The 11,320-nt window shown below is 42.0% G+C and overlaps 2 protein-coding genes across 3 annotated transcripts in view; both read left to right on the top strand.

Annotated features, from left to right (window-relative positions):
• LOC119358571 (CCR4-NOT transcription complex subunit 9-like) overlaps window positions 1-4,255 on the top strand; it is a 5,157-nt gene extending 902 nt beyond the window's left edge. The window contains exons 2-9 of the mRNA XM_037625054.1: window positions 1,182-1,253; window positions 1,499-1,588; window positions 1,774-1,816; window positions 2,048-2,154; window positions 2,801-2,896; window positions 3,397-3,587; window positions 3,689-3,758; window positions 3,880-4,255. Of these exons, the coding sequence (XP_037480951.1) occupies window positions 1,182-1,253; window positions 1,499-1,588; window positions 1,774-1,816; window positions 2,048-2,154; window positions 2,801-2,896; window positions 3,397-3,587; window positions 3,689-3,758; window positions 3,880-3,960 (750 nt within the window). The 3' untranslated portion in view covers window positions 3,961-4,255. The remainder of the gene's footprint in view (window positions 1-1,181; window positions 1,254-1,498; window positions 1,589-1,773; window positions 1,817-2,047; window positions 2,155-2,800; window positions 2,897-3,396; window positions 3,588-3,688; window positions 3,759-3,879) is intronic.
• Window positions 4,256-5,165: 910 nt separating this feature from the next.
• LOC119352695 (protein AAR2 homolog) lies at window positions 5,166-11,152 on the top strand. 2 transcript variants are annotated; one of them, XM_037619271.1, is made up of 13 exons: window positions 5,166-5,470; window positions 5,561-5,643; window positions 6,104-6,161; window positions 6,799-6,858; window positions 7,497-7,626; window positions 7,751-7,977; window positions 8,435-8,527; window positions 8,613-8,654; window positions 9,237-9,269; window positions 9,398-9,538; window positions 10,245-10,301; window positions 10,652-10,738; window positions 10,860-11,152. In XM_037619271.1, exons 1-13 carry the CDS (start codon window positions 5,342-5,344, stop codon window positions 10,890-10,892), a joined length of 1,173 nt encoding a protein of 390 aa, XP_037475168.1. In that variant the 5' UTR covers window positions 5,166-5,341; the 3' UTR covers window positions 10,893-11,152. The 2 variants fall into 2 exon arrangements, with proteins under 2 accessions (XP_037475168.1, XP_037475167.1); XM_037619270.1 differs by having other exon boundaries at window positions 5,167-5,470; window positions 8,613-8,684.
• Window positions 11,153-11,320: the final 168 nt, after the last annotated feature.

Here is an 11,320-nt window from a genome sequence, read left to right on the forward strand (position 1 = left end):
GCCGGCGGCGGTGTGGCTCGACGGCGGCAATCCCGCGGGCCACAAGTGCCCTTGACGCGGCGGCGCAGCCGTTGGTCGCGGGCCGGTGTGGTGGCTGGCGACGCCCTTCTCGGCAGATCTGGGCCCTTTTGGGCCCCATCTGGGTTGGGGCGGGCCGGTGGTTCGGCGGCGGCGTTGCTCCCTGGTGGTGGTGAGGCGATGATGGTCTGCGGGCGGTGGCGGCTTCATCGGCCGGCGTGCTGCAATGTGCGGGCAGGGACTGTCTGGACCCATTTGGGCCTGGCCGGGCCGTCAGGGCCTGGTAGGTCCTTGTCGTTGCGTCCGGTCAGCTTCGCGAGGGCGGTGGAGGATGTCCCCTCCCGCCGGTCGAGTTGTGGTTGCTCCCGTGGCTGTTGTCTCCTTTCCTTTCCTGTAGGTCTCGTGTTGGTGGCCCCACTGAGATGGCGATGTTGGTTCGGTCACCGTGGTGGCACATGCTGGTGGGCGGCAGGTTGGGTGGTGCACTACGGAGTGTCCGGGGTGGTAGTGGTTGTTCGGTCGGGAGAAATCCCTGGCGGCTCGTCTGGCACCGACGTGGTGACACCTGCGGGCGCCACCAGGCCTTCCTGGAGAGCATCGGGGATACCCCTTCCCCATTGTGCTGCGCGTACCAGGAGAAACCCTAGGACTTGTATGGGCAACAGCGGCGGCACCGTCGCATTCCTTCTTGAAGGTGTTGCTTGGTAGGCGACGCTTCAGAGTGCTAGGAACGTGGTGGAACTTCTCCGGAGGGTGCACCGGTTGCCGGTCTTCTTTTCTTCGTTGATCTGCCGGTGTCGGCATTTGTTTCTCTTTCCTTTATCTTGTTTTTCCTTTTGGGTTTGTCTGTGCTGTGCCCCAGTGAGCTGGATGTATTGGATGGTTGCTTTATAATATAAAGCGGGGGCAAACCCTTCATCATAATAGTTGCCAGGGATATGAACCATTCCAAAGTGGATGTTTTTTTTACTTGTAGACAATGCTGCTTTGATGAAGAGATACAACACTCTTTGTATGTTACAATCTGATTTGTCAATAGTGACCGATCAATTCAGCAATGCTTCTGAACCGAACAATGGTCGATTTTATGTTCATTTATTAGTTTGCATAATCATCAAGGAAGACCCTATTTTGTTATATAATGTTGTTTCATTAAATTTTAGATGAGGGAGATGTTTCCGGATCTGGCTCCTTTGTTGTGGTACTCATTCGGCACAGTTGCTGCGTTGGTCCAGGTTTGTCATAATCATTTGCTCCTTCTATATTTGCGAATTTAGTATGAGCATGTGTGAAACCACAAAAAACAAGGTTTTGAGCCTTTTAGCCTATTTATTAAAAATAATCAGTTTGATATGGTAGTTAGTCATTCTTGGTCATATTCAGTCTTCTTGTAGTAAGTGATAGTATCATTTATTATTAAGTTCTGAATTTCCAATCTTAGTTTCTCACTGGCCTACTTGGCTACTTGAAACATAAACAGGAGATTCTTAGAATCTACCCTGCACTTTCGCCTCCAACTTTAACGTCGGCTGCATCAACCCAAGTCTGCAATGTGCTTGCACTTTTTCAGGTATGCACTTAGGAAAAAATAAAAGCATAATGGAAGAATATTTGATTTCTTGTTGCTGTCATATGATGGTTTAATGTTCGACAAAGGAGTTTTTAATGCATATTTGTTCTTAATTACCTTGAACTTCACACAATAATTTTGTAACATATTTCTTTAACCTCTTCTATTTCTATTTGTTATTGCAGTGCATTGCATCACTCCCTGAGACCAGAAGCCCTTTCATAGAAGGTAATGAGAACCACTTCACGTATTAGATTTCAATGCACTGTTGATGTGCTTTGTCAGTTATCATATGTTTTGGCTAAACACTTTTGCTAGCTACTATCTTAGTAGTTGATTTGTAATAGTTTTATATATGACACTGTTCTCAATATGATATAGAGTCACAAAAGGTTTTTCACTTTTATAAACCCTTAGTTTTTGGATCTTTTTGTCAATGATTTGTTTTTGGTATTTCAGCTGATATTCCATTGTACCTGTACCCATTCTTGCGTACCGTCGACAAGGCCCAACCTTTTGAGCAGTTGCGGCTCGCCACTTTGGGTGTCATTGGTGCTCTAGTAAAGGTAACTCGTACTTGGAACGCTGAAAGTTTAAATTTCTTACATGGCCTGAAACTAGATAGGAAAATCCGGCTTGTTTCACATAATATGCAATGCATTTGTCAATTAACTTATGTACGTCGGCATGAATTTCAAATTGGTTTACCATCCTTGTTCTACATGGAATGGGAATAACTCAACCAACATGGAAGGGAAATATAGTTACATACTCCCTCCGTCCGAAAATACTTGTCATCAAAATGGACAAAAAGGGTATCTAGAACTAAAATACATCTAGATACATCTCCTTTTATTCATTTTGATGACAAGTATTTCCGGACAGAGCGAGTATTTATTTATAATTTGCAGAGAAGTTTTGTCGTAATGATTCTGAATAGTTAGTTATGTTTTTAGCACAACGCGGTGAACACATTATATCACCTTCAAATTAGCTGATACGGATATAGATAATATGGTCAGTTTGTCACCACATAATGCAGTTCCCAGCAAGCTTGAAAGGATAAACTTGTTTTGTTGCATATTATCCTCAATCTTCCCCTTCATTTTGTTCAAATACATCATAATATTTTGAAGATCTATGTTTTGTTTTATCAATATGAGTTTTGCAAATGAGATTTAGTTTTGTTTTCCTTGTGATATGTGCATGCAGGATGAGAATGCTGAAGCTGCTGAGTATTTGCTCCAACGTGAAACCATTCCTTTGTGCTTGAACATCATGGAGATGGGCAATGAGCCTTCAAAAACCGTATGTAGCTAGACACCTTTACTCTCATATAAAATATATGTTGCTTATGCTCAACGCACGATTTATTAGGAAGACTTCTCCCCTGTTCTTGCCCCCACCAGGATTCCATCCCCATGGGATACAATGGCAATTGAAAAGCAGGTTTAATATAATTTCGAATTGATAGAACAACTTTACTGATCTACAAGCAAATATGAACACATTTTGTCCAATATAGCTTTGAAGCTTAAGCCCCCCCTATTGTTTGGGCTACAGATTCAGCTGTTTTTTGTAGCAGATATACTTCCACCACGTCATCTCAACAATTATTATATGTAACATTGTTATTTTCCTTGTAACACCTCTTTTGCTTATAATAATCCACACAAGTTAAAAATATCAGGAGCCTGTCTCTTGTTGCAGGTGAAGTTAAAGTAGAAGCAAATCCTAGAGATAAGCCCCATAACGGATGGACACTCATTTTTGCTAATTTCTATGACCATTGCCCACTCATTTTGCAGGTGTCCACTTTCATTCTCCTAAAGGTTCTGCTAACTGAAGTTGGTTTGGAGCAATGTTGCGACACTCGCGGTCCTTTCTATGCTATTGCTTTTGCTTTACAAAAAAGGGTTGACTCACCAGATGAACGGCCTTCGGCAAGGTTGCTGAAGTGCATTATCCAGTGTTACCTTAGGCTATTTGATCATCGTAGGTTTGTACCTGCCGTCATTCCCGTTGTTGTGATATCTTTTCACGCCTTATACTTATCAAGTAGCGCCAATGTTGTTTTCTTCTTCTCTCCGATGCATGCAGGGGCCGTGCGGTGCTTAAAACAAATCTCCCCAGCGTGATACGAGATGGGACATTCAATGGCTACCTCATGGTGTGTCTTGATACTTGGGCTATAATAATGCTGCTCCCAAGATTCATTTTGGTCCACTGAAGTAGATGTCAAAAGATTGCATATATGTAATACTGACTGTATTTTCTTGCTGGAAACACAGGGGGATCCTTCAGCACAAGAATGTCTGCAGAAACTGTTGGTTGCCTTTCACGGCTGCAACGACAACGCCATCGTGCCATGAATCGCACAACGCCGTTGCGGTTTCCATTGAGACAATGAAAAAAGTCTGTTGTGTTAATAAGCCTTGGGCAATCATCGGTGTTTGGAACATGTAGAGACTGTAATAAATTATAGGGGAAGGAGGAAGCCCCTATACATGACGATCCTTCTCTTCTGCCGTATTTGCGCGTTAATTAAATAAATACTAGCTTCGTCATTATGGTTCCATGTTGGGGAGGTTGTTGTGTTACCGTTGGAATTATGGAACGTCAATCAAATTGAGTTGTCATGGAGATTGTTGTTGTGTTTGTTGATCATATGCTGTGCATGCACTATCTGAAATACTGGCATGTAAATACTACTCCCTCTGTAACTTAATGTAAGATGTTTTTTGACGCTGTCATGGACTCTAAAAACGTCTTATAAAAAGTTACAGAGGGAGTAGATTTTACTGAGTTTCTCCCTTCATCTCTCATGAACTGGCAATCCTAGAGAATGATATCATTATCTTCTTGTATTTGATTAGCGAGTCAGAGTGCGGTGTTTCTGCACCCAGGCGCACCGTGATTAAAAATATATAACAAAAAAGTAAATAAAAAAAATCTGAACCAAAGATGTATGAATTTTTATAGGTGCTCACAATTTTTTGTTAGAGATGACATCAGAGGAGCTTGAGAAAAAACGGAGCTCGGAAAACTCGAGCAACTTTGGATTTGTTTGAAGCATCGTGGAGATTTCTTCTAGAGGTGCTTTTTTTTCTTAGGGGGTTATCTCTTGGGGCGGCAATCCATCGTGGATCCCGGGGTTTGGTAAAATCAGTAATTAAGAGGTAACTCTTTCAAAGGTCACAACCCTGAGAGCTGTGCAAATATTTTCATGGATTTTATTATACCTTTTATTTTTTGAACCGTGTGTCCAAATCACAAGCCATTTTATTGTTGCATTTCTCACTTTGAGATCTTCGAAACCGAATAAAAAAAGAAACCGAATGAAGAAACATGAAAACAAACCGCGGTCTTCACTTTTCAGGAAGCATCGTCACCGTACCGTGAAGCACAACTTTTTTACTATCGCCCTTAAAAAAAAAACTTTTTTACTATCGCTTCATTCCCCCGGAAAAAAAAGGTGTGCTTCATCCGCTGGAAGGCCTTGGCCTGCTCTATTTGGGCCCCAAACCTGGTGGGGAAGGGCGTAAAACGAACAGCCCATCGTCTCTCTCGCCACTTCTCCAAGCTTCCCTAAAAAAAAAAACAGTTCTCCAGGCGGCGGCCGCTGCTTCTCTCTCTCTCTCTCCTCCCACCGCCGGCGGCCTCGCGCTCCGCCCCCCTCCCCCGGCGGTTCCGTGAGCAGCTTGGCCCAGCACCGAGCGACGCCGAGAGCTGGCCGCGTCGGGCGCTGCTGGCATGGGGAGCAGCGGAGCAGGCGCGGCGGCGCGGATGGACCCCGAGGCGGCCACGGAGCTGGCGCGGAAGGGGGTCACCCTCCTGCTCCTCGACGTGCCCCAGCACACCGTCCTCGGCCTCGACACGCAGGTAGTACGCCAGCCCTCTCCACCCCCACCCACCCCCAACCGGCGGCTACAGCTTCAGTTCTGAGATTGGTTTTCCCTGCTGCTGATTCAGGTGTTCTCGGTCGGCCCCAGGTTCAGAGGGATCAAGATGGTGCCCCCAGGCCCGCATTTCCTCCACTACTGCTCCCCCAGCAGGTACCAAGCAGCATGCTTGAGCAATAGCACACCCAATCCTCTTCTTCTTTTGTAGTACTACTGATGATTTGATGCGCTGTCTGAGGAATTTCTTACTGCTGCACAAGTATTAGTGATTTAACTGAGTAATCTAGAGTTGATGCAAACCCGCTGTACTGACTGACACATTCATGCCAGAGTGGATACAAACTTGCTTTATGGGGAATACATGCTAGATTAGCAACATTATGCTGCCTTGCAATTCTTCCTCTTCTATTTAATTCCTTCAAAACCTGCTTCTGTGACATCCTGAAAACGGTTGCCCACTGTGTTAGATTGTCAAAGTTCATGTGCCTAATTTGTTCATTTCGCTCGCATTTCCACATGTTCTAATGGTTAACGTTGTTTAGTTATGGCTGATACCATTATGCCATGTAATACTCCATACTGACCGTTCCTCCACTATCCGGCATCCTTTTAGGCACGGGAATGAGTTCGCGCCGACAGTCGGATTCTTTCTTACTACTCACCCATCTCAGGTACCCCCCCCCCTGTTCCGAAGCAAATTCATCGCGTTTGAAGGACTCTGAATGAGTGCATATCATGTTTTGAGTTTTTGACGGTTCTTTGTACTGAACCAGAAACATTCAGAGGCACTATGTATTAACCATTAAGTTATTAGATCAATGGCTCACATTAGTTTTTTATCTGGTTTAGCCGTTTAGGTAGGGAAAAGTAAACATGCCAAATCCATGTAAAACCTCTACTTTCTAGACTAGTCTCATATCTTATAGATCTCTGCACTTTATCTGTCCCTTCTATTGTGTGCTACAGCTAGTTTTGCCATTTCTTTTCTTGTAGCACATGGCCGGATTCCAGAACTGATGCTATAACTTTCTAAACTACAGTTGCATTTATATCTGAATCTGAATCAGATAACTCACAATGCTCATGTTTATTTATGTATCGAGCTTCACATTTCCTGTCTATAGAGTGGTGGGTGAAAAATAGTTAGGAAAACAATGCACTTGGAAGATGTACTATACTTGGAAAGAAGAACCAAACAAAGATTTCATACTGTGTTGGAAATTTCAAGCAGTCTTAGCTGTCAGAATTCTAATAATTACACACAATTGCTTGTTTTATATGTACTCATCTCCTGCCTGATATTTCCAGGTGGTCGTTCGAAGATGGCATGCTCAAGAGGAGAGATTAGTGGCACTATCAGAAGAGGAGGTGACATGTTTGATTATATTAGAATTCTTAATATATAGTTCTCTTGCCTTCTTACACATAGTACGTCACTTGGACTATACTGCTACTGGATGAGACGGTAACCAGTGTTAAAGGCAATATTGCGTTAGGATAAGCATATTGCATTTTGCAGAATATCAGTATGGCAGTTTCAGTCCCCTCAGTTGTTGTAAATCTTGTATTTGCGCCATGCCCTGTAACTGTAAAACTCTAGGTATCACACTATTCAATAAGCCATGTAAATTTTGAAGCATTTAGGCATGGAACCTTACAGATAACTGGTTCAGTTGATAATAGAAGCCGACGATGCATTGCCCCAATTGGATTAGTACTAGATGTAAATGCCCAATCTACTGGATCTGCACCAGATGATAATTTGATATGACAGACCATAAAATGCACCTAAGTTATATTCAACTTGTCTTGCTTGCAGCTGTTGTATAATCAATATATGAAATATGGAATACATAAACTGTGTCTGTCTGGTGTGTCAAAATTGCAGCATGTTCGACATAATTGATCTTCTGGTTATTGACTGTCATAACATAACAAAACCTCAAACTAGGGATGCATGTGGTTAATTTATCTGGGCAATGATACTAAAGTTTGTTTTCTGGTAGGAAATCAGATACTCTGAAGCAGTAAAACGTTTCGAGTTCGATGATCAGCTTGGACCATACAATTTGGACTCTTTTGGTGATTGGAAACAACTTTCAAACTACTTGTCACAAAGTGTAATCGAACGCCTTGGTAAGCCTGATGCATTCTCTATTTTTCTTGTACCCTTAATAGTTATGGGGCAGCCCTTATTTATGACATTTTTGATATAACTGACTAAGGAACTAGTGATTATGTGTGTGTTTGATTTGTGCAGAGCCAATTGGTGGAGAAATTACAATTGCGTTGGAGACATCATGGATGGATAGAGCTCCCCAAACAGAGATGGAGAGACGATTGATGGAACAACTTAGAGAATACAAATTTGCAAAGAAAGCCCCCACACAGCCTGAGCGTAGAGGATGCTACTACACAACTATCCCTGCTTCTGTTAAACACAAGAACATTTCTGCAGATGAGCTGACTTTGCTGAATTTGGACAGAGTAATGTTCTTATTATATTATTTGTTACCATACTTTTGGGACAGCTAATCTTATCAACGTGTACCTGGTTTTCATATCTTCCTTTTCCCACAATCAATTTCCTGCAGCAATAGCTTGTCTGAAGTGAACACATCTTTATTACAATTTGAATACTGAAATGTTTGGCGCTGTATGTGGACACAACAAGCTGAATTTGAATAGTACAAAGCAATTGTAGTTAGCACATTGACAAACAGCCATGGGAGAACATTAGTTTGCTGCATTTTGTCCATTCAATACAATGCCATCATTTGTACTATAATCTGCAAATAGGCACATAGCTTGCTGCTACTAGTGTTTTGCTCAAATTAATTCCTCTTATAGGTTCCCATGTTTAGAAATTCCCATGTGCAGAAAACACCGAGTTGACAAGCTATACCTATATTTGTTGACAAGTCTGTTGTACTTCTCATCTCAGACGAGCTTGCTGGAGACTGTCCTGGCCAAAAATTATCAAGGCCAAGAAGATTTACTCTTGGGGGAGCTGCAGTTCTCTTTCATAGCGTTTATGGTACTGCAGGCAAAACTAAACAAATGTTTTTAACACGTCTTATTTGTTATATGGCTCTATTCTCTAATGTATTCGAGTTGTGTAGATGGGACAGTCGCTGGAGGCGTTTATGCAGTGGAAAGCATTGGTCAGTCTTCTTTTGAGCTGCAGTGAAGCTGTAAGCCCTAATATTTGTTATCTCATGCATCATCATTACTCTTGCTCCTTAAATATTGATGGTTAAAATGTATACATCCATCTCCCCTGTCGTATTACTATTTAGGGTTTGGAAAATCATATGGAACTAGTTGGTTACCCAAATGACCCTCGCTCGCTTTTCAGAACCCTGGCCCATTTCAGCCCTCAAGTGACCCCTTTTGGCTCCTTCTGTTCGAAGCATTGTATATTATTTATTCCTTTTGATCCCAAAGAAGGTTGGAAGCTGATGAACAAATTGCAAGCCTGAGAGATTAAACCAAGTTTCAGGGTGACAAATTGAAATTGACCAGGTTCTGGTATACAGCCCCATAACAATTTGTCAAACTGGCAGTATTCTGGTCAAGAAGCAATCTTACCTAAATATCTTCATAGTTGAACTGCTAAATACAGTGACATCATTATTTTGTTGGGCCTAGCCCAAATGCTCTTTTGGTCCCTGCCTTGGTTCTCTCTTTTCTGATCCAAAGCGATTATATTCTTAATTGATTCTTTGTCTCTTTCTCCCTGGCAGCCACTTCATACAAGAACACAAATGTTTGTAAAGGTATTATGTGACTGTATTTGTTGTTTACTTTTGTACCTGAGGCATTTTTTTTGTTGAATTCGTCAGGCAATGCGGTTGAACCGTAAGGACTAAAAGGAGTTCTGTATGTCCTGTTTTGTTGTGTGCAGTTTATAAGGGTTATTTACTATCAATTCAAGCATGGCTTTCAACGTACACATGATTCCAGAAGTAGTGACGACAAGGGCAACTCTTTGTTTCTGGATGAAGCATGGTTCTCAAGAGACATATTTCTTTACCGGCTTTCCAAGGTATGTTATAATCTTTATGGACAGTGCTGTTAGTAACGATATGTAGTTGTATGCACCTCTGAAGACAGATATTCAATGTCATTGCACTGTGAAATTAGTTTCCCTGATACATCAGATTATCAGTTCCATGACTTTGTTTTCTTGTCCTCTATTGATACTGTTATGAAGAGGGAAAGTAATTTCTCAGTAAAGATCCTGTCCAGTTTGTCATTCTTATTGTATTCATAAGGCAACACCTTTCGGCCCCGAGATATGTAATTATGTAAACTACAAGAAGTGTTGAACTGCTGGAACACTGGAAAGTAAAAAATAAGTTAACTCCGCTCAGATAAATGTAGCTGGGTAAACACTTTTTTCAGCTATATCACTTTCATGGTCTACATTGGAATGGTTGTAGTATTTCATCATATACCATGCTTATGTTTTTTTTGTGGCACAGCGCACCAGGCAAATGGATGCTTTATCCTCTTGCTCTAGTTTCTGTTTGTATTTGTTCCTGTTCAGTGCTTAAAACGGCTCATATACCGAGACGTATCATACACATAATAAACAAGACAGCAGTATTAATTTTGTTCCCCGTACTTTCTGAAATTGTGACTGTGGAAGATCAGAGTTACTTGCATATACTTTCAAAATATGTTTGATATCTTGTATTTGAATTTTCTTGTATGCAAAATAATTTATTTCTTTCAAATGCTCTTGTCAGGATTTCTTGACGGTAATATTTGAAGCTCAAGTCGTGGATGGAGACCTTCTGTCATGGGTTAGCATTCTCGAATCTTCTTCTCTCTGTCTGTCTGATCTTTTAGCTGTTTGTTACGTGTACCCTGGCAGCATAAGCGCGGCCATGCCCTTCCTGTTTTGTGCTATCTGACTAGCCCATGCATGAATTGCGATTTTGGCTATTTAAGGCACTGGATTATCATCCGTAGATAACGAATTTTTGGATTAGTAAATAGGAAATCAATGGCAACATCGCTGAACACGCTAGAGTACAGAGCAAACGAAATACACATCAGCTGAGTAGCTTAACTTCCACTGCTGAAAAATTGTGCACTTTGTGGAAAAATTGTAAGAACGTGGGTCATTGTAATATCTTTCCTTCACATCCAGGCTAGGAAACTTAAGACGCTCCTGGAGACCACTTTTGGATGGGATCTCGAGAACAATGCGGCGAACCTTATCGATGAGGACGACGAGGTAAGGCAGCTCATGAAGAAGCCAGCAACAATATTTGTCTGCTATATATGAAAAATAGAGGACAATAAGCAACACTTATCTGCTACATTTGATTGAGATTCTTCTTGTCTTCCGAATGCAGTTTGCTCCCGTGGTCGTGGAAATGGACGGCTAGCGTGGAAACTCTAGGGAATCTTAAGATGGATGTGATGCTTGCTTATACCCTTAAGAAGATCTGCATGGGTGGGTACTTGCTTTACACTACAAGCTGGAGTATCTAGTTCCCAAAATGTTGGTTGTAAATATACACATATCTGCATCGTCCTGGTTGAATTTCGTCGGCTTTGCAGATCATGAGCTGATTTCCGCCATCATTTTTGTCTGGATAATACGACCCCCGAGTATAATTGCGTCAGAACAAGTATTTTCACACCATACTTGAAGAGAAACACCATGATTACCGTGGTTCCTCAGAAAGACGGCGATATATAATTTTGCAAAGCGAAGTAAAAATCAACTCTGTGCTGCTGCTGCGGTTTAAGCATCTCCGGCGGTAAAAATCAACGGAAACACCAGGGCTACTTGGATCCAACGAGTGAGTTG

This window comes from Triticum dicoccoides, chromosome 2A (genome assembly GCF_002162155.2).
Source record: "Triticum dicoccoides isolate Atlit2015 ecotype Zavitan chromosome 2A, WEW_v2.0, whole genome shotgun sequence".
Classification (NCBI taxonomy): Eukaryota; Viridiplantae; Streptophyta; class Magnoliopsida; order Poales; family Poaceae; genus Triticum; species Triticum dicoccoides.

Coding starts and splice junctions, on each gene's coding strand:
- LOC119352695 (XM_037619270.1), top strand. CDS start 5,342: ATGGGGAGCAGCGGAGCAGGCGCGGCGGCGCGGATGGACCCCGAGGCG. Junction 8,685..9,236: donor TTTTGAGCTGCAGTGAAGCT/GTAAGCCCTAAT, acceptor TCTCCCTGGCAG/CCACTTCATACAAGAACACA. Junction 9,539..10,244: donor TTCTTTACCGGCTTTCCAAG/GTATGTTATAAT, acceptor TGCTCTTGTCAG/GATTTCTTGACGGTAATATT.